This window comes from Nymphaea colorata, chromosome 2 (genome assembly GCF_008831285.2).
Source record: "Nymphaea colorata isolate Beijing-Zhang1983 chromosome 2, ASM883128v2, whole genome shotgun sequence".
NCBI lineage: Eukaryota > Viridiplantae > Streptophyta > Magnoliopsida > Nymphaeales > Nymphaeaceae > Nymphaea > Nymphaea colorata.
In genome coordinates this window covers 10,664,355-10,692,349 of record NC_045139.1, presented here as the reverse complement: position 1 = coordinate 10,692,349, position 27,995 = coordinate 10,664,355, and the positions used below count along the sequence as shown (strand labels likewise).

General features: G+C 39.8%; 4 protein-coding genes across 4 annotated transcripts; 2 read left to right on the top strand and 2 right to left on the bottom strand.

Moving 5' to 3' along the window:
• Window positions 1-129: 129 nt before the first annotated feature.
• On the bottom strand, window positions 130-4,370 carry LOC116249180 (uncharacterized). Its single transcript, XM_031622358.2, has 2 exons — window positions 3,572-4,370; window positions 130-1,985 (listed from the first exon to the last, which is right to left on the bottom strand). The coding sequence occupies exons 1-2, from the start codon at window positions 3,802-3,804 to the stop codon at window positions 554-556; spliced, it is 1,665 nt and encodes a 554-aa protein (XP_031478218.1). The 5' UTR covers window positions 3,805-4,370; the 3' UTR covers window positions 130-553.
• A 2,368-nt stretch (window positions 4,371-6,738) lies between these two features.
• LOC116248350 (uncharacterized) lies at window positions 6,739-11,771 on the bottom strand. Its single transcript, XM_031621091.2, has 4 exons — window positions 11,604-11,771; window positions 11,298-11,411; window positions 7,731-7,835; window positions 6,739-7,325 (listed from the first exon to the last, which is right to left on the bottom strand). The coding sequence occupies exons 1-4, from the start codon at window positions 11,701-11,703 to the stop codon at window positions 7,042-7,044; spliced, it is 603 nt and encodes a 200-aa protein (XP_031476951.1). The 5' UTR covers window positions 11,704-11,771; the 3' UTR covers window positions 6,739-7,041.
• A 1,043-nt stretch (window positions 11,772-12,814) lies between these two features.
• Window positions 12,815-16,444, top strand: LOC116246880 (wound-induced basic protein). Its single transcript, XM_031618786.2, has 2 exons — window positions 12,815-13,026; window positions 16,108-16,444. Exons 1-2 carry the CDS (start codon window positions 12,953-12,955, stop codon window positions 16,178-16,180), a joined length of 147 nt encoding a protein of 48 aa, XP_031474646.1. The 5' UTR covers window positions 12,815-12,952; the 3' UTR covers window positions 16,181-16,444.
• A 6,577-nt stretch (window positions 16,445-23,021) lies between these two features.
• LOC116248939 (nuclear transport factor 2-like) lies at window positions 23,022-27,268 on the top strand. The gene is made up of 10 exons (XM_031621978.2): window positions 23,022-23,240; window positions 23,524-23,579; window positions 23,704-23,841; window positions 24,184-24,490; window positions 24,559-24,788; window positions 24,872-25,049; window positions 25,140-25,264; window positions 25,357-25,422; window positions 26,194-26,260; window positions 26,492-27,268. Exons 2-10 carry the CDS (start codon window positions 23,532-23,534, stop codon window positions 26,779-26,781), a joined length of 1,449 nt encoding a protein of 482 aa, XP_031477838.1. The 5' UTR covers window positions 23,022-23,240; window positions 23,524-23,531; the 3' UTR covers window positions 26,782-27,268.
• Window positions 27,269-27,995: the final 727 nt, after the last annotated feature.

Genomic DNA, 27,995 nt, shown 5'->3' with positions numbered 1-27,995 from the left:
AGCACAAAACGTGGCACTTAAGAAGAAGATTGTACCAGGGTAAGTGCCCTTCATACATGATCAAGTAATTGGCTGGCTCAGGCATGCAGATAAGGAAAAACAAAGTTAAATTTGGACAAATAATGCAAGTAAAACCGTAATGTGGGTCTGCCAGCAAACCCCATGTTCAAATACCATATCATTCACATTATATCATATTAGAATGGGCACAACGTCTGAACTAGATACAGCAGAACTGTGCTCCAAATTTATAATGCAGCAATCATAATCCTTAGGAAGCATTTTAAAAAATTACAGATTTTGTATAAGAGACGAGCAAAGATGCTGTTGATTTCAACTGCCATAAGCTCATCTCATTTCATTAACATATGTGCACTGTTCAAACAAATTATTCTTTAAGAAGTGAACGTGCTACATATGCAATTACAAAAATGGTGATTAACTAACAGAGGGTAAATAAATAGGCATAAGCATAAATAATTAAGACATTCTCAGGATATACAGCAAGCACACTATGCTTGACTTTGAATGTGGTGCCCCAGGAAATCATTGTTCAAAACATCCACCTTGGAGATAGCTGCACGGCACTCAGCCTGGGTTTGACTGCTTGCTGCTCAGTACTGTTACGCTTTTTCATGATTGAAGAAACTGTTGGGCTAAAGTAATCATGAGTCCTGTAAGTAGCAGTCTGTGAACCCATTTTTCTCCCTGTAAACAGGCTCCGCTGTTTCTCTAGCATTGGCTTCTGTCCAGGTATAGAATTTCTGCGAGTGTTGCCCCACCGGCTATAGCTCACACAGCTCTGGCTCCTCCCAACATGTGGAAGCCTCTGCTCTCTTGGGCTGCTGTAGTTTCTGCTTTCCCTCGTCTCAGCCGAATACATTGTCTCATTATCACTGCTATATTCAACTGGGTATCTGCTGTCTATATTCTGATGCGCCGAAACCTCTACAGGAGAACTGGATTGAACTTCACTGTGAGTGTCATCAGCAAACTCTACATTGGAAGCCCCTGCTTCTACATCCGATACATCCAAAATAGCCTCTGCCAGCGGGTTTTCAGCTACTGCTGACCCATTATCCGATACAAGTTCCTGTGCATCGTTATCATGTTGGCTTTTGCCCGATACTCCAGAACTGTTTGCTGGCACTGTGGTCTCTTTGACTGCCAACGGTGGCATCACAGCTTTGGAATTCATTGGTGGGAAGTTGATATCCAATAGGTGCACCTGAGGATTTTCCATCTTCCTAAGAGGGCATGCCGTCAATTTTGGAGACTCGTAAATTTCTGGAGTAGGTATTCCCTGCTCATGACTTATATGAGGTTCTTGACATATAAAAGCAGATGAAGCAGCAGACCCACTCAATCCATGTTCATTTACAGGCCTAGAGCAGATTTGAGAAGAGAGAGTATCATTATCTTCCTCTTCCGTTGATTTAAACACTCTGCGGAGGGTAAAGGAAGCACTTGAAGGCTCACTTTTCTGCCCTGTGGACATCAAGCGCATGAGTGGTATTTTGGGTTTGCTTAACTCATCCAAACTTCCCTCCCAGTGCTGTTTCAACCACTGGCATATAATAGGGATAGGAATGCCAAATTGTGTTGGATGATCCTTCTTTGAAGATGTGGATGATGAAGTGGTTGATGAGGATTTAGTGGTGGGGGATGAAGCAAGCTTCATAGGATCACAGACCATAAAGGCTAAATTTCCCTGGAGATCAAAACCTGCAGATCCTGGACTCCACGTCACTCCATCAGTAGATACCTTTATGAGATTATCAGTTGCAATCACCACTTTTCCATCACCGACTGTTAACTCCTTTTGACCTGTATGACCTAAGAGGTAGACCACGTTGCCTAAGTCAAGGCATGGATTGGAGCACGCCTTCAAGGGGTGAGGTTGCTGGGCCTGGCTGACGTTATCAGACTCCATAATGTCGAAGCCAACCACAGTCAAATCAAGAACAGAACTGGTAATGAAAAATCTGCACCGTCACAGTTCGAGCATAAGGATATAGAAATGCCATAAAAATATCAGGAAAATACAAGTGAAGCAAGCCACAATATTTAGGAAAAGAAAAGGTTATGGACAGTGAACTATTCCTAGACTCTTTAAAGTAGGACATTCACATTTGCCTGAGGCAAGGCCTCTCTTGGAGGATGACAAATTTTAGGGATTTAAGAAAGAATATAATACCAAACCTTTCGTCTTCAAATAAATAATGGTATCACTGCCCAAGAACTTTTTCAAGCTTCCCTAGTGGCAAATTGGCATTAAAATGTTGGCTGCAGTTCTGGTCAAGCACTTCTGTTTCCCTCCCTCAAAACACAGATGCAGGTGCTTGAGACTTGAGAGAATTTTATAAGGTCATTTTGACAAATGGACAACCTAATAAAAGTTGTGATGAAAATCAATCTAAAATGTCAGAATTGAATCCAAATAAACCGGAATGTATCTGAATGTTTTTGACATATAGCTGAATGCATCTATATGCAGTAACTGATGATAACAGGATTTTTAGTCTCCTCAATTAAAAATTTAAAACGAGATCAGCTGTCCAGCATTTAGATTGCAGACCTGGAAAAGTCGAGAATATAAGGATTACAAATTTAGAGTGTCAAAAGATAGGAATCTTCATGCATGCTCATACTGCATTGCCACAGTGCTATCACTGAGATTTTCTTCGAATAAGTTTTCTCTTCCTGTAAAAGATTTCTAATATTCCTGATTCTTTGGCTATCAACTAAGATCAAACTTGCCTATTAATCCCAACAGACCAACTTAGACGGAAAGAAATAATCCTCAGAATTTGCTTTTTCCTTTCCTTCTCAACAAATCTAGCAAAATACCAAGCTGAAGAAATGTTTTCACATGGAAATAGAAGATCGGCACCAACTTATATTCAAGAACTTTTTGTACAATAAAATTTGGCGATTTGCATGTATTGTGAACTGGTTACCAGAAGGATCCTTTCAAGGAACTAAAGTCGATATATTTTCTCAATTTGAAAAGAATCAATTGAACCACCACCCTTTACAACCTCAGTCCCTCAAAGGGGGAAGCATTAATGTATAAGGGGAAAACTACTTGGTCTACAAGCAGGCACTGTCACATGTCTATCTTTCTCGCGAGGCCGTTATACTCTGCACGATCGTCCAAAAGTGCAAATCTAAGTTCTTCTATGACAAAAATAAAAGAAGACCAAAGAAAGAAGGCACAAAAACATTGGTGCGAAGATCCAGCCACTGTTTCTGTATGCTGCCGAACTGCACTTGGATTGTCTTCAAACAATCATGGCACTCTGAAAAAGAACGAAGGAAACGACAACCACTCCTATTCTATCAGATCCTGAACAGGACAAGTCACATAATCAAACCCAACTAGACATTCATTTGGTTGGACGACTTGCTACCAGATTCAATATCCCATTTGTTCCAAAAACCTACACCCACTTAACGATATCATCAATTTTGGTTGCCTTTGAAAACCGCCACACCAATGAACAAAAACCAACATGTAGAAAAGGAGGAAAAGGAAAAACAAAATGGAGTGAGACTCTAGTGAACCAACCTGTGAGGCATCAACTTAGCCGCAGTCTGGCAGTGCAGCCGGATCTCGACGCCTTCGGCGGCAGAAACCGACGGAAGATTGGTGTGTGTAGTCAGCAGCAGAGCTCTGTGAATTAAGAACCCCGTTCCCCCGCACACACTCGCCATTGCCGGACCTTTGCTGCCAAAGATGCTCCCCTTCATCTTCTCCGACTTCCCACCGCCGGCACAGAAACACCACCCGTGGACACCCATCGGCGAATTCCACCAAATGGAGAGAACACACTTCTTCTTTTCTCTACTCCACGAACTCAGATGTCTCTCCTAAGCCATGGGCGATCTAGTTTGTTCGTGAGAATGCAAGGATGGGACTTTGTGGCCGTTTGAGGAATGTGATTAGAAAGAACTTCAGGGGAAATGAGGCGATGCTCGTGAAGAAATTATGGGCAAATTAATGGCAGAGGTGAAAACAACCCTAGAGAGAGAGAGCGAGATGGAAAATTTGTTGGCATGGGAGACAACAAAAGGAAAAGAAACAAAAAATAGACAAGTCTTCGAGAAAGCAGCTTTGTGGAATGTGGGAGTTCGATCTTTTATTACTTGAGTGAAGTTTCCCGAGTGACTTTTGTTTGATTGGTATCAATGAGAAATGGAGAATGGGGAAGAGAGGTTAAATGGAATCACTCACCAACGACATGTGATTGGAGGGTGGAGCTGTTGGTGGTGGGGTTGGAGTGTCCCCATGGCCAAGATTGCAAGTGTCTGGCAACACAATCGTCGAGACTACCCAGTGTAAAGGCCGTCAATATCAATAGCGAAGTTGAATCGTTCTGCAAAATGAGACAAAGAATCGAGCTGTATCATGTTGTATCAGACTCTCAGAGACAATACGTCTCTTTCTCTTTTCAAAAATACATTTACGTCATTAATTTGTTCTAATGATCACAAGAAAACTCTTTACTGGTTCTTCACAAAGCCGCACTACAACTAGCGATGAAATATGAACAGCAAAATTGTGATCTCGAAATTGGTTTGCATACAGCAAAAAATGATAAACTTTGCGTACCAGATCTGACTTATTGCGCTTATAGTAAGACACGGATACTTTTTGGAGTCTTTTCGAGAGCCAGAGATGATTCCGCAGTGTTATTAAAGCCGGCTTCTGAATAGGGATCCAAAAAAGAGTTATGGGATGTTGTTGGTTCTTTAACTGTATTGAGTTCAACCGAATCTGACATTGGATGTGTTCAAATTATCTGGATCAGAACTGTTCATGCGCCGACACATGAGGTGATTCATTTTTCACACAGATCTTAAAACAATCAATTTCCATCAACCAGAAACAAGTTGGCCTCGCCTTAAAAGTCTTTTTATTTCATGCTACTGTTTGGTCTTATGTGAATAGATTCAGCTAGAAATCATTGATGAACTGTAGTCAATTCTGTCGATTCTACCACAAAAAAATTATTAGATTTATGTTGTAATAGAGTCAAACCAAAACGCAAATTATTTAGTGTAAGTTGTTGCGACCAACTCTGCATTTCTTTTTTCTTTTTTTGAACGTCAAACATGAAAGACATAGGTTTCTAATTTTCTAAAGATAAAAAACGTTTTAATCTTCGATACTTGCAAATAAATTTTATTAGATCAGAATGGGATGGGCACTGCCAGCCCGAGAAGAGCGGAATGGGGCCGGAAGTCCAAGAGCGATTGGCAGCTGCGGTCGTCTTTGAGGCAGGACGAGGCGACACGCGAATAAATGGGGAACTGCCCTTCTCTGGCAACAGCTGCCGGCTGAGGCGCGGACCAAAATCATAAAACTCAAAGATTTTGACCGTTACATTGCAGAGGTGGGAAGCACGTACCTCTTGGCGATCGCGGAGCCACCAAAATTTTATGGAGGGACACTAATTCACAGACCCTTCATACACAATGAGGCATTTATCTGAATGTAAAAATGAAAGAAAATTGGGAAGCTTGTGTGGGCAACTGCCCATACCAGCCTACATGTAGCTCAGGCAGTGATGTAGCTCGGCCACTGCCTCTGTTAGTAGAGGAAAAGAAAATAAAAGTGAAGTTGACCCTCATTACTTGATTTTAGCTAAATTGCTTTTCTAGCTTAAGCAAGCGCACCGTATAAAAGAAAGTAGATGCCGCCGGTCAAGATTCCTCTCATCAAGGTCGTCCGATGCTTTTGATCCGGCGGCCTCCTTTCACATACACGCATATGCTGTGAGAGACCAAAGGACTTTACATATGTGGTAAATTTCATATCATAGGGAGATTGCTAACTTGGACTTCTTAAAGTTGATTACTAAGATACTTTTTCATGCAATCTAGTATAATCTTAAGAATGTTTTAATGGGAACATATACTAAGTTAATCTTTTCTTTAGGTTTAGTGATATTCTTATAGTAATTAAAAAATGAACGGCTATTATAACATTTAACAACTTAATGGTAGAAAATTTAATATTATTCGTAAAAGCAACTTGAATTGAAAGCATGTTTTTTATTAAATTAGTATGCATGAACATGTTAGAATGTAAATATGTTGTCTAAGATATTTGTTAACATGAATTTAAGAGGTTTGGTTTCTGTCTCGGATGACTTTTGTACAATATAAGAAAATAAAAATAAGCCAGTTGTTAGTAGAGCTTTTAAGCATTTAGTCAGCAGGCAATATCTGACATCCAGCTGATTTCAATTATCATATAAATAAATGCATACATACATGCATTATATATTATATATATGTATTGTATATTATATATATGTTGTGGGATGGCTAAAATGAATCTTGATTTTCCTTGTGTGGATATGGCTTATAACTGAGTTGTATCTCATTAAAGTCCTTGGCTTGTTTTTTCTTTTTCGGTTTTTAGTTGAAGATTTCTCTGTGGAAACATTTATTATTGGAAGACAAGTGGGAAACTTCTAAAGTTCAATAAACTAATCCGAACCAGGCTTCTTCAAAAATAGTGAAACTAAAAAAAGGAAAAGAAAAAAAAATCAAACCAGCGCTACAAGGATACCTGCAAAACCCTACTTTCCATATCAACAAAAAAAATCCGAAAAAGGAATCCAAAATTTGCGTCCATTTAACTACTCCAGATTGATTAAAATCATTCAATTTTTTTAAGCTCATAAAAAAAAAAAAAAAGGCAACAAAAGCCGATAGCCATCAAACTGAATTTTATAAAGAAAAGGGCTGAATTTCCATTATCGCCAACTTTTTGCGCAGTAACAAGAGCATCAATTTTGGATATAGGATATTCCAAAGTTCTGCAATAGGCCTCGGCTTTATGCAAAGAGCAGACGCTCGTAGGAGTCGAACCATGTCCGTCCGCAGCAGCAGCAGGGCCACCCTGCCAACCTCTGGTCTATACAGCTTTTATGTTGCTCAAAAGAATCAAAGACACAATATATAGGTCAGAAAGACCAATCAGCTGCCTCAAATGAATTAGACATACAATAGAGAAGAAAAGACCAATCAGCTGTCCAAGGACTCTCTCTTGTCCATTTTAACCATCCGGCGTTGTGCAAAGAACTGTTTTTCCTGCTCCTTTTTTGCTTCAGCTTCTTCATCATATAATTGAATCGGTGCCCACTCAGGCCAACTCCACCAACTCTTCTTCTCACTCTTTTGCTGAGAGTTCTCAAGGACAGAGTCATTGCTGCTCTCTGCTCGAGACTTCATTCTCAAAGCCGCATAATCTAGCGCAGTACCAGTGCATGCAAATATGACGGCATATCGAACTGCACCAACTTGACCACCTGAAAGATGTTTACAGGACAGTCCACTTGAGTAGCTCTACTAATGCATTATGCAATAAGCAATAACTCAGAGGGGTAACAGCCACTTGCAGAGCCAAAAATTTTGGCTAGAGGAGCAATAATTTAATAACTTTTAATGCTTTTAGGGGATCCTATATAGATAAGCAATCAAATATATCAAAGAACTAACGTAAAAATAAATAAACTTTCTGAGGCTGGTGTGGGCAACTGCCCACACCACCAGTCATTCCGCCACAGAGAATAAACCACCCAGGTCAAACAATGAACTCGGGCGCAATACTAGGCTGATATGTTTCAGGTGGCATAACGAATGCCACCTAAACTGCAGCTCCACTTACTGCAAGTGGGGAGAAGAAAAGGGACTATTGAAGAAATCTTCCCTACCTTGAAGACGTCCAAGAAATGCTCCACTGGATATTCCTCCAATCACCGAGTTCAAAAGGTCTCCATTCTCAGAAGCCCGAAGCTCTCTGGTAAGCTCACGTGCACCTGAAACAAGATTCACCAGCAAAGTTCAACGACAATTGAACTGCTTGTTTACAGACAAAACATTAACACCAGCACAAATCAGGACAGAGGTGCAGACAGAGAAGAGCACAAGGCAGAGAGATTAGTTCTCAAATGCTTAAAGGAGCATCTCAACAGGCAAGTCACAAACAGATCGGCCTCTTCTCTGGACAGACGAGGTTAAGGACCCATATATGATCGGTTCAAAGCTGAGAAAGATGTGAAGACATCAAAAAGGGGTTCAGACTGGAAGCAATTTCCAATCTTGGGACATAAAAAGTACATGGAAGAACCACAAAAACCAATATTGTGGATCAGACAAACTTGACAACACCATCAGTGTCTACACTTTACAGGATGCTAAAGAACTGCTTGGACTTTGGTCCATGATAACAATGAGATTCATGGTGGTGGTATGAAAAATCATCTATCTCTATTAGGTCTACGTTGAAACTTGGTCACAAGGAAAGATGGGATGACATGAAAAATGAGGTAAAACATAATTGAGCAAAGAGATGCATTACTGTCACTGTTCAGTAGTAAGACTGAATGAGGAGAATACAAAACACAAACAAATAGAAGCACATGATCATGTTTAAAAACATGAAGGTAGCGTTTGATAGGCTGGAATTCTACTGTAGCACAGGAAATTTAATTCAAATTTTCAAAATTTTTCCAGTTTCATCAAACATGGATTTTTTTTTTTTTACCATTGCGGCTCAAAACGGAATAATATTTCCGGAAATATTATTCCCGCTGAGAGCCGGAATAATATTTCCGGTTTTTTTTTTTTTACCATTGGGGAGGAAGAAGGGACGGGGAGGAAGGAGGAAAAGGGAAGGAGGGAGGAGGAAGAAGAAAGGAGGGAGAAGGAAGAAAGAGGGAAGGATGGAGGAAGAAGAAGGGAAGGAGGGAGGAGGAAGAAAGGAGGGAGGAGGAAGAAGGAGGAAGAAAGGAAGGAGGGAGGAGGAAGAAGGGAGGCGGAGAAAGAAGGGAAGGAGGAAGAAGGGAAGGATGGAGGAGGAAGAAAGGAGGGAGGAGGAAGAAGGAGGAAGAAGGGAAGGAGGGGGGAGGAAGAAGGGGGCGAGGGAGGAAGAAGGGACGGGGAGGAAAAAGGGCAGGAGGGAGGAGGAAGAAGGGAAGGAGTGAGGAAGAAGGGGGCGAGGGAGGAAGAAGGGAGGCGGAGGAAAAAGGGAAAGAGGGAGGAGGAAATTTGTTTCCAAAAATTTAATTCCAAGTTAACAAACGATGAAATTTGTTTCCAGAAAAATAATTCCAAGTTAACAAACACAACCTGGTTTTAGAAATAAGGAAATTTCTTTCCCATTCACCAATTCCAGAAATAAATTTCAGGCAACTTCTTTTCGGAAACATATTTCCAGCCATCAAACGCTACCGAAAAGAAAAAAGAGAAAGAAAAGAAGGAAAGATGATGACAGCAGGACATCAACACCAACATATCCATCAATTTTAGGCTACAAATGCTGCATTATCATTCATACGCATCACATGTGGTCAAATAGGGTAATATACTGCTTGGCAAAGTTAGGGCCAAGGGCAGGAACTAAAGGCCTTGTGGCAACATATGACATAACAGAGAGCCTTGCTTTGGAAGAGACATGGAAATCAACATTCGTTGGGTCTAAGCTACTTATAGAAGTGTGACTGCTTATAAGCCCAATATTCTTTTCGACTTCCACAAAAGGCTAATATTATCTTCATAATGCAGACTAGTTATCAATTTTCAGTGGCCTTAGTATGCCAGAGTTCCATACTTTTGAAATGGCCCGTTCTGCAGGACTATGTTTCATAATGTGTACAACAAGTCCTCTATGTGAACTAGGCACTATGAATTTGGCATGGTGGCATGCCACATATATTGGTGGCAGAGACTTATCTAACGAGGTAAGGGTGCAGGAGGAGGCCAGGAAGCCAAAGGTCAATAATATTAAGATCCAATGAAACTTAACAGTGTTCCTCCAGAGGAGTTTTCTTATCAAAGTATCAAGCAAATATTTAGTAGTCATTTGCCATCTAATTTTTGCATTATGCTTTGCTCGAGCTCAACCTTTAACATAATTTTTTCTTTTGTCTCAAAAAGTTTTTAAATATTTTCACCAGACTATGCCTATCTCACACAGTCTATTAGACAGAAAATTGTGCCGCTTTTTATCAGCAAGACCTCACGGGAGTCGAACATGAATAGACCAGTTACAAAGCATCTTGATGATGAAGGAATAATTAAATGAAGTGCAACATTATATCTGAAGCCTTAATTTAGGATCCAGAAAGAAAATCACTTGCTACGACATGTTGGTGAGGCCAACTATCAATTACCCATTTCATTTCTCAGAATGGAAGAGGACAAAGTGCCTAAAGTAGCTCCTAGGCCCATTGATCCAACAATTATATTATTAGAAAAACTGATTTTATTCTACTTGATAAATCCAAAAGTGTGCAAAAAAAGTGATTATGAAATCAGAAAATCGATTACAAGGTACAAAAGATCAACAGTACAAAGATAGCAAAGGTGAAGTTATATATACAGTAAGAACATAAAAGTCAATAGCAATACTAACACAATTCTACATATGATTTGGCTAAAATATGCGGGTTGTAGAGCTCAAAGAAGGAAAGGTCTGTTTTTAAAAAGTTCACTGATGCAAAGAATCACAAGCTATACAAATAGACCTTGCTTGTGGCATCATCTTCTGATCTTGTTTAATCTCCCGATCAGCCAGAATCATGTGCCATTTCATGAGATTGAAATTCACATTCTAAAGAATAGGAATATAATTTTGAGCTTTACTCGCACTAATTAGTATTTAGTAATTACAATTATTTCTGTCATCACAAACTCAATACTATTGTGTTATTGTAACATATGATGCAGCAAGTATCACACAATGAGAAAAGGCTCAAAGATGGCAGCGATTTTCTCGCTCTTCACAATTTGTTTTCCAAAATTGGTTGATCACGACCATAGCACTTGATCATTGCACTGCACACTTCTAGATAAAGTAGTTGGTCGATTAGGTAAGAATTCTGGTAAATGAGTACCCTCATCTCCCGTCACTTATTTTGTGCTAACAAATCTTATATGAAAGATGGCACATAGCTCAAAGAAGCAATAGTGATCGATCAACAGACTGGAAAAAACATTAGTGCGAGATATTATATCATCCAAACGTTTGAACCTGATGTATAAGAGGTGTCACTCGACTCACTTCCCCTCTTTCTCTTGTGGCAGCACAAGATTCAAGAGTAACGCTAACTAATAGAAAAAGACAACGCACAGATAAAGCATCAATCTCCGGTTCTTCCATACCTCAACATACACAAGAAAATGAACAGAAACCACTTTGATTACCAACCAAATGGAGACCCTAACATACTGATTAAAACAATGAAATAGAAAGCCTAGAATTGGCAGCCGATTATTACCACAATAGCAACCGGTCACTATAGACAAGTTAGCAGCATATGTTGCACACAGCTTGGCGACCCCAAACGCCTTCCTACGCTGGGACAAGATTCCACCCACTCCACCGACAACACCTACGAATTCAAGAAACAGAGCAAGTAAGAATCGTCTGTGTGTAGTCCCACAAAATCGCGCATGACCCACCAGTCATCAGAAACTTCAATAACCGATATTCCGCCACGATAGACTTGATCGTTCATGTTTCCCGAATCTAGAGATTCGAGAAGGACAAACTATATACAAGGGTTTTGTAGAACGTCGGTCACCTGCAAGAAGTGTGGGAACGATGATACGCTTCTCCCAACCTTGTGAGGCTGAACTTCCGGGCGGTCCCTTCTCAGATGAAGCCTGATCGGGAGAAGACATGGCTCAGTTGGATCCTTGAGCAGTAACGAAGGCTAATTTTGTGCCCAGGGAGAGAGACGGAGAGACTCAGAGGGGCGACACCGGATTGGATTTATTCCCCTTACCTGCTCCAACCCGGTTCCGGCTGCCGTTGTTGAATAAAACTGAATCCATATTACTAAAGTTTATTACGTACGAAACCACGGCCCCATTGATCCAAACCCTCTTAGATCTCAATGTCCATCTTAATATAATGCATTTCAAATCTTATAGAATTTCTTTTCCATTTTACTTGGCCTTGTTGAGACTCGTCTACAAATGTAGACGGACCAGATATATCCAACCATCAACCATCTCAAATCCATTTAATCAGATCTGGTTAAGAAATGTGCACCTGATAGATCCAGATTTAGCATCCAAATTCTTAACTAAAAACGTAAATCCAAGATGGAGATTGGACTGGTATCCCGTAAAGATCCGACTCCATTACATATAATGTCGGTTATTATATTTCTTTAAATCAATTTTTAAATGTTTTAAATCGATTTTCGGATTCATATTTATTTAGATGTCTAAGTTATTTTTAAGACAAATACATTTAAATTTCGACATAAATAAATAGGAAGCAGATTATATGTTATCGTATGCGGATAAAATGACCAAAATGTCCTCAATAGTTGAACAAAAAGACCCCTTTTTGTATTATAACAGCAAAACTGGGGAACCCTATGAAAAGACTCAGATCCGTTTTGTGTGTTGTCAAGTCCCACTAATTTGGTCTGGCCTGATCAAATAAAGATTTGGATTCGAGTCCAGATGCGGTTTTATCTGCATCTAGCTAAGTTCTAAAAATTGGCATTTTGTATCCACTTGAGTGTATATCAGATCTCGTATTTGAGTCATCCTGAATCCAGATATGAGTCGGGTCTTGTTTCTTTCTTTACAAATCTCCATTAGTCAGAGTGGGTCGAGTCGATATCCGACCCAAATCCATCACCAATTTACTATCACATTATGGTAGTCAAAACCCTAAGGGACGTTAAGGTCGTCTTTGACGAGCAAGGCTCGGGGCAATTGGGTCAATCACGATATCTATATCTTCTTCCAGGTCACCGTTCCCTTCCTCGGGCTATAAAAGCCCGCCACCGCTTCTCGGCCCTTGGGCGGTAGACAAGAGAGAAGAACAAGTTTGCGGAAGCAGCCAGAAGAAGGGGAAGAAGGTTTAGGGTTTTAACGTCCCAGGCCCCTTTCCGTTCCAATCGTGGTCGCCATGATTTACGACGTGAATTCTTCTCTCTTCCGATCCTTCCTCAGCCAGAAGGGAAGCAGCGCCGCTGATAAGAGGTCGGGCTTTCTCTCTCTCGCTCTCTGATGTGGTTTTCATGTTTTTGGTTTTTTATCAATGTTAGGAAAGAATTCGTAGTCGTGTTGTTTTTCTTGGGTTTCTACTGATTGTACTCTGGTAGTTTTTTGTTGATTTATTATCGGTTCCCTTCTGGGGTTTGAGTTATGAGGTCATCTTTATCTTCTAATCTACCGTGATTTCTGTATCGTGCTTTTGTTAAATGGCTGGTTAGTGTCCTGTGTATACTTTCCTGGTCGGGGTCGATCGGTTTGTGTTCTCTGTAGTTCTATGGTAGTAAACTTGCTAATCAGCAGTGTAAATGTCCGCATTGGGTTGAAGTTTGCAACTTTCCATGGTTGTAGTCGTGCAGTTGACGTGTTTGGTAATCGTATTTTGCTTCGGGTATAGTCTGTATATTGAATGGGTATAGGCTGAATTTTTTTTTCTGAAAAAATAAAAATGCTGAGATTTTGCTTGCCTAAATTTGTAGAGTAGTTCAAATGGTAAAACTCATGACAAACAAGTTTTTAGAGTTGAAGAAGGTTTAAAGGAGGTTAATGTTAGTTGTAGCTGAGGCTTTTTAGGCTCTTCCCCTCCTTCCACCACACAACCACCGCCCCCCCCCGCCCCCCCCCCCCCCACTAAAAAAAAAAAAAAACCAATTATCTTCCTACTTCCTAATGCATCAGAACAGGGCGTAGCTCCCATGTATTTCCAATGAAGCATGTTAACACTACATATGATGGGGCTTTTCATCTATCAATCGATGATATAATCTTCTATGAACTATGAAGCGTTTTAATACTGCAGATGTTGGTTCCTTCATCTATAATTTGATGATATAACCATCTGTTACGTTTATTCACTGGAAACGAAATAGAAAATATGAAATTCCTGCTCAAGGTTGCAGAAGTAGACTAGTGAGTGTATGACATACTTGAATTAGGATTTTTTGCATGTGTTTATAGGATCTGATGCATGTGTGCGATTATGTGTGTTCCTTTAGTCTGTCTACCCAGTGTTGTAAGTATTGTACAATACAGAGCCATATCGATACGTATCGTCGCTTTTTGAATTTACGATACGATACACCACTTGTGTCGCAAACAGGTGGTGTATTGTATGTGTATCGCATGTATCGTGCGAAACACTCTGTATCGCACGATACATGTCTATTTGGAAAAATATGGGGTTAAAAGCGTAAAACCATCCTTTTTCAAACCAATTTTTAAAATTTGCCTCTCTCTTTATTTTTTAACATATCTAATAGTTGAAGGAGGGGAGACTGTGGCAATTTTCAAAAGAAATAATCATCAATTTGATGGCAGATTTATGCATGGATGATTAATTCTTGTTTAGATAAAGAGAGTTTATATCGGCTACGAAAGATGAAAATGAGAATGATAAAGATTATGAATGAAGCTGTTTTTGTTTACTATTTGCATTAACATTGAACAATTTCGTCTTGTGATGTGTTGTATAATGTACGTAAAATTTGATTTTTGATGTGTTATGGATCTTATGACTTACTTATGAGTTATTATGTAGATCATCTTATAAATTATGCTTATTGATGTCTTAGATCATGCTATGTTACTATATGATATTATGACCACTTTTTAATGTTTGTAACTTTGTGAAGTAACTTCATACCTATAATAAGCCTGCCATTATGTATAACATGTTTTTTTTCCTTAAAAAAACATAATTTTTATTTTTCTTGGTTTATCTGATTTTGTTTTATGTTTTCTATTCTTTTCAAATTAAAAAAATAAATTTACGATACACATACAATATATTACTATACTTTACAATACAGCATATCTATTGGCTGGACCGACACGGCTTATGTTATGCTTTCTACAGTGTAGCTGCCTTTATGAGGGTCACAACTAACTTTGGTCAAAGCACCTAGTTTTGTTTAATTGAATTTAGTCGTATTGAAATCTGTTGTTTAAACCTTTTGTTTCTTCGGGCACAAGAAAAAATGGCCATTAAAATATGTACATCACACATTGAAATTGATGCTCCTTGAGTTTACCGTGTCATCTTTGCTTTTTGAACTACTGCAACAGGACACTTTATCTAGTTCCTATCAAGGATTGAAGTCGTGGAACCCAGTTATTCATTTCCAATGATGTGATATAGATAGCTTCAAGACTTTGTAGTCTGTACGATATGGTTAAGATCGTAGTGGTGTAATGAGGGAATTGTCAATTGATCTCAAAAGTCGGCGTCCTTAGCCAAGGGTTCCTTTCTTCCTGTTCCCTTTCAAACTTTAGCTTCCATGTTCATCATGTGCATCACCATTTTCTCCTGTTATGAGCCTGGGTGTCTGCATATCATGCACTACATCAACTTCATCCATTATATGCTGTGGCTCCAACTGGAGGTTCCTCTAACATCGTGGAAGTTGTATTTATGTACGGCTCATAAGTAGCCTTAGTTTCCATGGCTATCCTAGCAGCTCCTATCTTCCATTTCACCTTCCTATCATGTAGGACAATGTGACAGGTCAGCTTCTTTTCAAACTTTATCGGAGTATCAACAAACCAAGTCCCCAGTGTTAGACTCTTCAAATGGTTTATTGGAAGTAGCAGTTGCACACATGCACTGATGGCTTTACCAACGTAAACAATGAGAGCCACTAGCTGCACCAAGACGGGCTGTAGTTATCGCTGAAAACAACATTTCAAATAAAAAAAAAATGGTTCCATGTAATACATAACTAACCTGTATTTTATATGTAATGCCTACGTCCCCATGTTGGCTGTTGAAATGCTGGACGAGTTGCCCTGCTGATTAATGGATGCGTTATTGTTTGAATAGTGGTTGTTTTTTAAAATTAATGTGGGGAGTTGCCGAAGTTGTTAAGAGTCGATTTCGAAATGGCGTGATTGTCTATGTGGTACTGATTGCATGCTAAGATAAAATGTGCAAGCATGCTGAGCTCCTTACTGCTTTTTCCCCTCAAAGCTCTCATTTATGTGAAATGGTTCCAGATTGGTCATCTAATTCGGGTATCTATACCTAAGAATTGAATATTTTCTTGTGACGTTGGGATTTTGATAATTTATCAGGAAAATGGAGGAGCAGAAGCCCAAGGAGCAGAAACCGAAAGCAAATGAAAACAAGCCTGTTATGACTGAGTGATGCGTCCGACTATGGAGTTCTCCCCCCCTTCCTGTTCTCTTTCCTGAAACTTGCGTGGTGGGTTCGAAATGTGAAAATCCAACTTCGTTCACCTGGATTGGCTGAATTAACGTGGTTTTATCTGGTTGCACGAAAATGAGGTTGAAACGTGAAACCTAACATGGCTATTTTAAGATCAACTTCTTGGTGGTGACTTGTTTTGCTCTTTTTGTAGTATAGTACTTTGTGATGTTTATTTAATCCAGTCCGTATCTTTTAGACCCATCACACTCATTTTGATCCAATGAATGATGAGCTTAGCCCCAACAGGAATATAGCTGGTCGGCTTGAAGGACACACAAACGATGCCTAGTCGGTACAACATTTATCAGAGAAGTCCTCAAGTTCTATTGGTCTGTGTGTCAACATGGGAAGAGCTTGGAACCATTCAAGCCAGTACAACTTTCAGATCTCTCTTAATACTCACGCCCAAGTTTTCTTCTGGACCGCCTTTCGAAGAGTTGCAAGCTTCTATCCTCGGTTTCCCAAGCCAGATTAGGGCGACATGGCAATGCACGGCTCAGAGGCCACAATGCATTGACAGACACTTTCTGCTGAAAGTAAAAAAGATTAAAACGTGGAACAGAACCGACGAGAGTCACCTGAATATGGAGGGAAAAGGAAAATTTAAACGCCATGACTGTCATGCAGCGGTAACTGGAATTCAATGTGGGACAACCGTACGCGTGCTTTAGCTGCGGTCTTAACTCATGTCACAAAATATGGTTTGACTTGACTTGGTCAAAACTTGCTGTGTCTACCCAGGGGGAGTAGATGGTCGAGTTTCCCTTTTGAAAAAGATGAATGCATTTGAAATTGTTTTAAAAATCAGGAGAAATAAAACAAAATGAAAAAATAGCAGGTGAATTTCATGGTCACATCCACGAGTCGCGGAACTGAATTGCCCCGTAATACTAAAAACTCCGAACTCTGCTGGTAGGGCGAGAGAGAAACAAAGAATCGTGCTAGTCTCAAGATTTTTCTTCACCACTAATGCAAGAGGTGAACTGGACTTTGTACTCTCTGTTTGCCTTCAACTTGAAAGTTTCAAATCCAGTCCATTCAGGGTGGAACTCTCAGGTGGTGCTAAATCCCTTTGCGCTATATGGCACTTTGAATTTTTATCTGTTTTTCTCACATTTATTTAGTTGTGAATGATCGGACTGACTGTGCCAATGGGGTGGGAGCGCAGTCCTAGTTGACATATACTGAACGCACCAGACAACAACACATCCTTGTTTAAGGTGGGAGGCATAGTTGGCAAACTCATGACTAGAATTCGGATCGGCTGAAGACTAGGTCACTGCATCAGAATGTTGACTCGGCTAGGTTAGCGCCACAAATTTTTATAGTGCACTTTTTTTACAAATAGATGAAGAAGGTAAGTGGTACTTCTCATTTGATTTTTTTATATAAACTAAATTGAAAAATATAATATGAATATATTTGTACATATTTATTAAAGTTTATGATATTTTACAATTCACAAAGAACAAATTTCAGTATTCAGCGATGCGCGGCAAAAAACATGTACTTAGTTGACGATCCCAGCGGACTTGGCAAGCCTTGACTCATGTGACCTAATAAAGAGGCGATCCTCGCTGACTTGGATAACTCATGAGTCGGATCGATGAGTTTGCCAACTATGGTAAGAAGGGCTTCGGCTTTCATTCTGAGTCATGGGACACAATAGTCCTCTCACTCCCCTAGAGAAAACAGACACCAGAAAGTTAGACACCTTGACTGAACTTACCACAAGAAAAATACATGTACTTTCTTTAGATGTGCTCAATCCAGACACTTTTGAATTTTAGCAGACCCACATTCGACCTGTATAATGCTTGCATTGATCATCACTGGTTCAAACTGCTTGCGCGAATCATATCTGGGTTCTACAACGGCCATGCATATCAGATCATTAGAAACTGACCACACACAGCAACAATGGCAATTTTTCTTGTTTTCTTTCCAAGCTCCAAAAAGAGAGAAATTTTTAGCAACACATCTAATGGTGCGATAATAAAAATTCAAAACCACACCTAATTTGTTGATATTGTTGAAAATCTACATAAGTTTTTTCTCCACTAATAAAAAGTAGACATCCATCGAATTATAATATGTTATCATTGACTTGGAAAAAAAAAAAAAACTAAATACCCTCAACATAAGAAAATCATGCTCAATAGTTTGCATTTACCCAATTGTGCTAATACATCAACTGTATTAAGTTAGGTTCTTAATTAATATCAATGCTGGTTGGGAGAATGTTTTGCTCTTAGGAAAGTTATGTGAAAAAGAAACCTGTGCGTATTCACGAAGTTTAGACATTTTTTTATGTCTAGTGGAAAGTCACGACCGCTTCCGTGACAAGAGAGTGTTGCGTGCGCCGTTGCTCATCCAACTTATATACACAAATTTTGTGCACCTGTATGGCACATATAACCAGGTTCCCTCCGGCCCGGTTCTCTCCCAGTACTGGGACTCCATTGTGCATGAATGGTAACTTCTTTATCTTTTGGTTCTTGGACTCCGTCGCAAATCTGCATTTGATTCCAATTCACATTTGTGTAATGCATTGAGTTCACAAGGTCGTACATGTGATGAACTTTAAGGTTTAGCAACACCCTGTTTCCATAATGCCTAAGGTGACTTATGAGATCCAAATAGTTGATTTCTGTTTTGAATGTCTGTGGCATCAAGCCTCTGTACTGCAAAAGCGGGGTCACTAACGTGTAAGATGAAGAACGGTAAAGACAACAACCTGATGCACCGAAAGCAGACCATGTACCTTAGGAGGATAATTGGTTGGGTAGAGGAGACACCCTCGGCGATGGCCAAGAAGGTTTGAAGGAAAACATAACTCTTCATGAAACTCACCAGCATGCCGCTGCCTTCTTATATAGCATGGGCGAGAGAGAGATTCACTCAAACTTCAATAGGCCATCAAAGAGGCATTAAGATCTTACTTCGGGGATCTCAGATCCAAGGGTCCTAAAACCTATTAGGTCGAAGATCCGAGGGAAACAAATGCAACCCAACTTTATGGTGGATCTCTAATCCATGAATTTGAGACAGGAACTTGTTATGCCCTCGGATCTGTCATGAGATCCAACCTTGGATCTCAAATCCAAGGGTAACAAATGCCAATGCCAACTAAACTCTAATTCACCAACAAAACCAACTATACACATGAGCCCAATTTCTCTCTTTTTTTTTTGTTTTTTTTGGTTATTGGCACTTTTTCCTAAAGAGTGCCAGGAAAAAAAAAAACTATGATGAAAAATGAATAAACAGGACCATGAGAAAGAGTAGACAAATAATTTACATAGTAGTCACCATCCCTGAAATCTATTTTATGCACCAAATATTTCAGATCAGTCTAGAAATTTTGAAACATTCTTTCCTTGCACTGGCAGCAAAGCAGATGCCACTTGGCAGGCACCCAAAAGGCCACCCATGAAGGTGGGGTGACTCTTTCCTCAAGGTGTCTAATAAATGGAAAAAACAAAAACTTCTCATATCCGAGGCAACCAAACGCAACCTATTTTCCAAAAACTTTTCATATCCGAGGCAACCAAACGCAACCTAACTCGTTTGGTTGATCTTTAAGTCGTGGATTCGAGACAGGAACTTGTTATTCCCTCATATTTGTCTGTAGCGGAGTACTTGTTTGCTGGAGTGAGGCCACTGCCCATGCAGTCCGTTAAAAATCGCATTACAATATCCCAACATCACATTCTTATGACTAGCATTATATGTAGTGCATGTAAGTGTCCAACAGCTAAAAATTTCTGGCTTTACCGTTAAGATCTGCCATGCTTGGATCGGAAATTGCAAAAGTAACAGATGCAAATACCAATTAAATTCTATTTCAATAAAAAAAAAAGCAACACACAAGCTCAATTTCACTTTTTTATTTGGTTATTGGCGCTTTTTCTTGAAGAGTCCGAAATGAAAAACTATGACAAAAGATGAACCCGAACAAACGGGACCATGTTAAAGAGTAGACAATTAATGTACATAAGTCAGCGTTCCTGAAATCTCTTTATATTTCAAATCAGTCCCAAGAAACATTCTTTCCTTGCTCTACTAGCAAGGCACGTGCCACGTGGCAGGTGCCCAGAAGGTCGGATGGGCCAATTGAGATGGTAACTCTTTCTTCGAAGCAACCAATCGACGGGAAAAAGAGACGGCTCTCAGATCAGGGGAATCAAACACAACTTTAACTCTTTTTTGGATTAGAAATCCACGGATTCGGGATCAACCTCTGATCGGAAATCCAAGGGTAACAAATGTCAATACCAACTAAATTCTAATTCAAGAACTAAAATGCTGCACGCAAGTTCAATTTCACATTTTTGTTGTTGTTATTAGCGCCTCTTAAAAAAGTATGATGAAAAATGAATCCTAATAAACCAGAACATGAGAAAGGGTTTTGTTATAATTCATGTCACCTTTAAATCTATCTTTTGCACCCAATAAATTTTTTTCTTTCTTATTCAGGGTAAGTGGTTCATCTTCAATGTCCATAAGAGATACAACTACCTATCCTCTTATACCCATCAGTTTCACGGACTACAATACTTATTATGGTTCAAAGAATGAGAGTATTGGGTCGTGACAATAACTACGGGATTTAAACCTTTAAAATAAACCACCTTGCCACCCAGTAAAAAAAAAAAAGGCTTCCAATAAATATTATTATAAATTTTAAAGGAGCCATCTTCCATCTTTTTTTTTTTCGTGTGTACGGATTCATCAAAATTTCATGCTAATTATTTCTAAAGGTCCCTTTAGGTGAGTGGAAGGTTAAAAGGTTAAATATCTGTTGTCTCGATGAGACTCGAGACTCATCTTGCTTCTTTTCCTTTCCCTTCATGATCTCAAGTTGTGTCGGAGCTTGGATGGGTAGTGGCTGCTTTTAAGTCGATGGAGTTCACCTCACCTTTTGCGGCTCAGAGAAATATGGAAGTTGTAGTGGAAATGCATGTCTATACATCCCCAATCTATGTATTTTTGAAAGTCCTTGGTTAGATATTTCCTCTCAAAGAAACATTAAGAAACATTAGGGAGGTGTTTGTATGACATCACCAAACTATATTTTTGAGGCAAAATCTGATTTTGCTTTCAAAACAAGACTTTGGAGTATTTAAGTGCAATTAAACCTGAGTTTAAGGAAAACAAAATTTCTGCAAAATCTGGTTTAAAAAAAAAGTGAAAAATCTAATTCCATTCATGTTATTTATGAAAAACCAAGTTTTGAGAGTGACGCCTGAACAAATAAACCAAGTTTTAAAAAACCCATTTGAGAACTTGGTTTTTATAAATGAAAGAGAAGAGAAAGAGCTTCGTGGCACGACTAAGGTGAGTTTGTTTTGGACGACTTATCCCCTCAAACACGGAACCAAAGCTCACAGGATAAATATTCGAGTACGAATGTGGGGACGGCATTGGAGAAAAGAGCTTGTTAGAAGTACGAACGTCGTCTTAGTATTGAAAGTTGATCGCACGGTTGCAAATTTCATTTATTGCATGGTCTATTTGTTGACTTTTTAATTAAAATAAAATTAGTATTGGACTTATATAAATGTTTAAACTTGGTTGTGTTTAAAATATAATATAGGAAACATATAGCTATCAGATCTATAGATATGTTAGATTTGGTGACAGTTGATTCATCCAAATAATGTCTAAGGATCTTAGGTCATCAGACGGAAGATCCAGCTCCTTATTTTATTTTATTTTTATTAAAAAAAGTTTGATTTAAGATCCGGAGATGGTAAAACATAGCACAGTAATTTCATTTCGTCGTTTTTTTTAGTTTTGAAATACGAAATCTGTGAGAGAAATATGGAAGATTATGAATTACATATTTGTCCTTTGTTTTTAATACATTTATCGTAAGAGAAATATGGAAGATTATGAATTACATATTTGTCCTTTGTTTTTAATACATTTATCGTAATTTGTACCGACGTTATGTGACCAAAATATCGGCGAACTTAAAATAGTAAAAAAACTGAAATTTCGTTCCCGCGGCGCCCATAAAATGGGAAGGCCTCAGTGAAGGCTAACTTTTAGAATCCATTCCATTATGAGGATCTAAAGTCCAGAAATTCCCTTCTCGAGCTTCATCATATTGAACGGGCATCGGCGTCGGAGCTTATTTCTTTTTAAGTTGGCCTGTTTTTATTTTTACAAGTTTTAAAAGTGGTTCAAGGGTTTTACAAATACAATTAGTATTCTTTTTTATTTTTTTCAAAATCCAAGTTTGAGGGAATTATTATGTTAATTTTCTTCCATTCAACTTATTTTTTAGAATATATTAAACAATAAAAATTAATAATGTAAAACAAGTTTAAGGGACTCTTTGGATAATATCCAAATACTACATAAAAGAACCACCAGAAGTATTGACCATGAGGAGAAAAAATGATAAGTATCAAGTTGAAGACCTTTCATCATTCTCAAATATTGCCGTTAGCTTTTCTATTATGCCACCTTCATGATAATCGTTGATTGAAGTTCCAACAAAATTGCGGTTTGGGCCGACCCCTTATGAAAAGAAAAAGTACTGTTAGGTATTTTTCAAAAGTTGTAGAGTTGAATAGAAATTCCACAAATGTAATCATTCTTTTGTCATTAAGGGGAATAAGTGGACCCCGCCGGAGTTCCGGCGAAACCCTAAACCGTCAAATGTGGGGCGTTTATGCAATTTTCGTGAAAGGTAAGGGTAATGAAGTCGAGGAATATTGGTTTTTAATTTCCTTTTTTCTCTCTCCCTTAACCCCCTGGGTTTTCCCTCCTGGTTGTTCATCAAAGGAAGCATAAAAGGCAAACCCTCGTTTCCTCTCTCTCTCTCTCTCTCGATCCCTCTGAGCTCTCTACCCCTCGCTGTTGCAGAGCCGAGAAAAGAAGAAAGAGAGGGGAAAAGGAAGAGAAATTCGTCTCTCCTCCTCCCCACCATCTTCGCTCGTCTCGTCTCGTCGCGATTCGTATCGGATTCGCTCGATCCGATCAGGTCTCTCTCTCTCTCTCTCTCTCTCTCTCTCTCTCTCTTGATCATTTTGCTCTCGGCCATTCGTTTCGCGGATTCCTTGTCGTTGTTCTTGTGATCGCTGGATCGGCTTTTGGAGCTGTTGACGCGCAGAGTTGGTTAGGGTTTGTCCGCTTCCCGGATCGGGCCGATTTTCAGTGTTTTTCTTTCTTTTCGCGCTTTCGGAGCTCAGATTTTTAGGGGTTTGTTGTACTATGGGCATTAAGACTTCTTTGTTTGATATTTTGGTTTTGCTGTGATGTTTTAGGGTTTGGGATGGCTTCTCAGCAAGCTGCTGCGGGATCTTGCCCTACCGCTCAAGTGGTGCGCAGTTTTTTGTTTCTTGTTCATTTCATTTTTATTTTTTATAGTTTGGGATTGAGATTGTTGAATTTTTGTTGCTTCTGCTGCTTACGCCATCGTGTCTGATGGCCGTGCTGATGTTCAGGTGGGGAATGCCTTTGTGCACCAGTACTACCACATTCTTCACCAATCGCCGGAATCGGTGTACCGGTTTTACCAGGATTCGAGCAAGCTTGGTCGTCCTGATGCGCAAGAAGCGATGAGTTCGATCACCACGATGCAGGTACATGGTTGTTACAATTGTTGGCTGATTTAAGTTGTTGGTTTTGTTTTGAATGGTTAGATCTGCGTTTTATACATCTTTTATTTCCTCATTTGTCTTGTAAGACGATGCGTGAAATTGATATTCGGGTTTATTTTTCAATTTCATGTAATAAATTGTTGCGCTTGCGAATTTTATTTTGCCGTTCTAAATATTCCTCAACTGAGAAGGACAATGGTGCTTCAACTCTCTGGCGATTTTTAACGTTCCCGTCAATCTTTTTCTAGTTTTTATTAATAAGCATTTTAATTTCCTTGACGTGGATTCGATGTTCCTGACTTTGGTATATTAAATTGATCACAGGCGATTAATGAGAAGATACTTTCAATGGATTATGGCGAGTTCAGGTCAGAGATAAAGACGGTGGATGCTCAAGACTCCCTTAACGGCGGGGTCCTTGTGCTTGTGACTGGACACCTGATCTCAAAAGACAATGCCAAGAGGAGTTTTACTCAATCTTTCTTTCTGGCTCCTCAAGACAAAGGAGGGTATTACGTATTGAACGATATTTTCAGATACGTGGAAGAGGTAGGACGGATGGAAGGAATTGTTGATGTGGTGAACGCTGGAACCGAAGCTGCTCACGGAGCAGCTCCACCACCTGCGGAAGGTGCGGCATCCTCACTATTTTGCCATACTTGTGTTTTATTTGGTATCTGACATATGACTTGTTCGCAGAGCCAGCTCCTATTCTGGAGAATCATGTGACTGAGGAAGCTGCTCAACTATGTGAGGAAGATCTTGATGTCGAGGAAGCATATGAACATTCTGAGGGGGAACGCTCTGGTCTGGAAGAGGAAGTTGTAGTGGAAGAGGTGGTTGATGAGATTCAAAGTGAACCAGCAGCTGCTGCTGACTCAACTTCTTCAACTCTAGAAGAGGCTCCGAAGAAGTCTTATGCCTCGATTGTAAGCTTTTGGCTTTTATACCTGACTTTCATTTGTCTCTGCCACCACATTAATGTACTCATTGTCGCTATCGGGTGTTGTAGCTGAAGCTGATGAAGGAGAATGCATCTCCTTCCCCAGTTTCTGGACCTTCTCCTGTTAGGCCAGCTGCCCCAACTCCAGAAAGAGTGGTAGCTCCTCCACCAGCACCAGCTCCTGTAGCTGAGGTGTCTGCACGCAGTTCGAATGCTGCTGAAAGCATCACCTCACAAGAGGCTGAAGGTCTTGTTTCTGATAACATGTCCTGAAGATTTTTCGACTGAATTGATGCTCGATTTTATACATCGTACTGAATCTTTCATGTTTTCACAGCTGCTGATGGGCATTCAATCTATATAAAGGGTCTTCCTTTAAATGCTACTCCTTTCCAACTTGAGGAGGAATTTAAGAGGTTCGGTCCCATTAAGAGTGGTGGTGTTCAAGTGAGGAGTAACAAGGTGTGAACCTATCAAAGGGCTTCTTTTAGACTTGTATTCTTCTCCAATCAATTTAACTTTCTAACACATAATTTACGTATTTCTTTCGGCAGCAACAAGGATTCTGTTTTGGTTTTGTAGAGTTTGAGGCATCAAGTTCTGTGCAAAGCGCAATTGAGGTGAATTTTGAGATTCATTATAATTGTGTCGTTAAAACCATTTTATATGGCTGCATTGAAAATAATTCTTTTCTGGTATTGCACAGTGACACGATTTAGTGGCATTTTTCCTTTCCGAGATTTGCATTTGAAAAATTTATAATATGGAATGGCTCTCTTTGGTCCTACGAAATGCTATTCAACGGTTCCTCAAATTAATTTTCACATTATATGAGTACCTAAGCTTTTCAAATGATGAAAGTGGTGCGACATGTTCCAAATTTGTAGCGGTAAATTTGTTTGCGACGATAGATTATTTGGATTGCGTCAATTGTATGCCATTAAGCGGACGGCTTACTTTGTCTGTTTGTCTCTTTTACATACTTTATTTTAAAAGTTAGTTTTACCATCTTGTCCTATCTTCCCATTTGTTAATTCTTTCCGTTGCCATGAGTAAATATTCGGGAATTTTAAGACCTTGTGACTTGAGCCACATCCTGTTTTGTGAACTCTGCTTTGTGACCTTGAAGTGACGTGGGCAGTCTAGCTTTTCATTCATCTGGACTTGGTGTTCTTATATGTGGATTTATATATGAACAAACAAAAAAGAACACACATACACGTGGTGAACATGGAATTTGTGGAAAATGCGTGTGAGATATGGTTACACGTTATGGCTCATGTTTATTTTTCATTGTTTTGTTGTTGCCTTCATTTTCTATTTTTTTAAAGGCCAAAATGTGTCTTCCGTCTTCTAGTTCGATGTCAGAATTAACTTCCATGATGTTGCAGGCTTCACCTATAACTATTGGTGGTCGTCAGGCGTATGTTGAAGAGAAGAGGCCATCTGGTTCACGAGGCAAGTTGTTGTCTTTCATAATTTCATTGCTATCTAATATGCATGCATGCAGTTATGAGCCTAATTATGGCAGAGCACCTGGGCGTCATGAGTGTATGTAGGAGTGGTTGACACATCATGTCTGGCCAGCCTGAGTGGTGTTGATCTAGATGTCATACTTTGCTAATTATTCATTTTAATCATGTTCTTTTGGTCCATAATAAGTGACAACATTTTGTGGTCATGGTGCAGTTGCCAGGGGCCGCTTCCTAAGTGGGAGGGGTGGGTATCGCAACGATGGGCCAAGGGGAGGGCGTGGCAACTATGGTGGTGGGAGGGGCTATGGCAGAGGAGATTTCAACAGCCGGGCAGAGTTTGCAGGAAGGGGTGGTCGTGGAGGTTCATCCAACCGTGGCGGGGAGGGAGGATATCAGAGGGTCGAGCATGCTGGGAATGTAGGCGGGCGAATGAATCGCAGTGGCAGTTTGGGTATGAATTCATCGACGAAAGCTGTTGCACCCCGGGTGCCAGCACCTGCTTAAGAATTGCGATGAGCTCTAGTTGGTTGGGATCTTCAGTAATCATGTGAGTGTTGGCGTGAGTAATTCTTGGGACGATTCTGACATTGCAGGAGGCGGCAGGTAAAGTGAAGCTTCAACCTGTCTGCTGATTGAATTTTCAGGCAACTTGAATCGGGCTTTCCTAAAATGTAGTCTGTAGAATATGATTGTTAGGCGTAGATCACATTTTGACTTTATTTTAACCTTTTCTTTTTCCTTACGTGGGTCTATCGAGTAAGAGTCTCTTGAGTTAAATGGTTAGTTCACTAGAGTTGATGAGTGGTAGCGCGTCCAATTTTTCAGTTTGTTCTGTTGTCCCTTCTTTTTTCCCTTTTCGCCTCTGCCCATTTTGTGTAAGTAGGAAAGAAGGGGATTTGAGTTGTTCCTTCCTAATATGATGGCAGGGTAATGACTGGCCGTAGAATCTCGAACACATTCTTATAAATTTGTTGATCTATTGGAATTGCCATTCTCCCTCCCTCCCTCCCTCTCCCCCCCCCCTCCTCTCTGTCTCTCTCTCTCTCTCTACCCCTTTCACTCTCATCCTATGGAAGTACTTATGGTTGCTTGCAAATATCCTCTATTCAAAATATTCTAATTATGGACGCATTTTTTATATTGTTCTTTTGGGCATGGCCTTTTTAGGCAATGCTGGATTTTTGTTTTTTTTCCAACGATGCCCTTTATTTTCTCGGCAAAGCCCTCTTATTGACGTGTCAGGAAAAAACGAGACGGCATCGAAACGAAGCCTCTTTGCGGTGACAAACCCCATTCACCATGCACCCCTTGGTAAGGAATAGAAGACAAACTACGCAACTAGATGGGAATCACCATGACCCTTGAATTTGATTTCTGGATCCTTCTGCGGTAAAGGTTAATGGCAGACAAACTCCGCAATAGTTGAGAATATCCAAAAACCCTTGAAGTTAATTTCTGGGTGATTCTGCGATGAGGTTAATAGGGTCAGACGAACGTCCGTGGTTCAATAAGTTATGCTCTTGTTCCTGATTTGGAAGATCTAACGGGTTTGGCTTAAATGTCAAGGCACGCATCATTCTTTTGATTTCCAGCTGAGCCCTCTGCCCGTTGCCACACCTACTCAGACACTTGCTGAGGGGGAGTCGAGCCTGGCCCGTCCATCTTCAAGGAGATGAATATGACTCTGCGGACATAGCTGCTCAGCATCGAAAACAATT

Coding starts and splice junctions, on each gene's coding strand:
- LOC116248939 (XM_031621978.2), top strand. CDS start 23,532: ATGGCTTCTCAGCAAGCTGCTGCGGGATCTTGCCCTACCGCTCAAGTG. Junction 23,580..23,703: donor CTTGCCCTACCGCTCAAGTG/GTGCGCAGTTTT, acceptor GCTGATGTTCAG/GTGGGGAATGCCTTTGTGCA. Junction 24,789..24,871: donor AGAAGTCTTATGCCTCGATT/GTAAGCTTTTGG, acceptor CGGGTGTTGTAG/CTGAAGCTGATGAAGGAGAA.
- LOC116246880 (XM_031618786.2), top strand. CDS start 12,953: ATGATTTACGACGTGAATTCTTCTCTCTTCCGATCCTTCCTCAGCCAG. Junction 13,027..16,107: donor AGCAGCGCCGCTGATAAGAG/GTCGGGCTTTCT, acceptor ATAATTTATCAG/GAAAATGGAGGAGCAGAAGC.
- LOC116249180 (XM_031622358.2), bottom strand. CDS start 3,804: ATGGGTGTCCACGGGTGGTGTTTCTGTGCCGGCGGTGGGAAGTCGGAG. Junction 1,986..3,571: donor GCTAAGTTGATGCCTCACAG/GTTGGTTCACTA, acceptor GTGACGGTGCAG/ATTTTTCATTACCAGTTCTG.
- LOC116248350 (XM_031621091.2), bottom strand. CDS start 11,703: ATGTCTTCTCCCGATCAGGCTTCATCTGAGAAGGGACCGCCCGGAAGT. Junction 11,412..11,603: donor CGTTCCCACACTTCTTGCAG/GTGACCGACGTT, acceptor TTGAATTCGTAG/GTGTTGTCGGTGGAGTGGGT. Junction 7,836..11,297: donor AGTGACCGGTTGCTATTGTG/GTAATAATCGGC, acceptor ATCTTGTTTCAG/GTGCACGTGAGCTTACCAGA.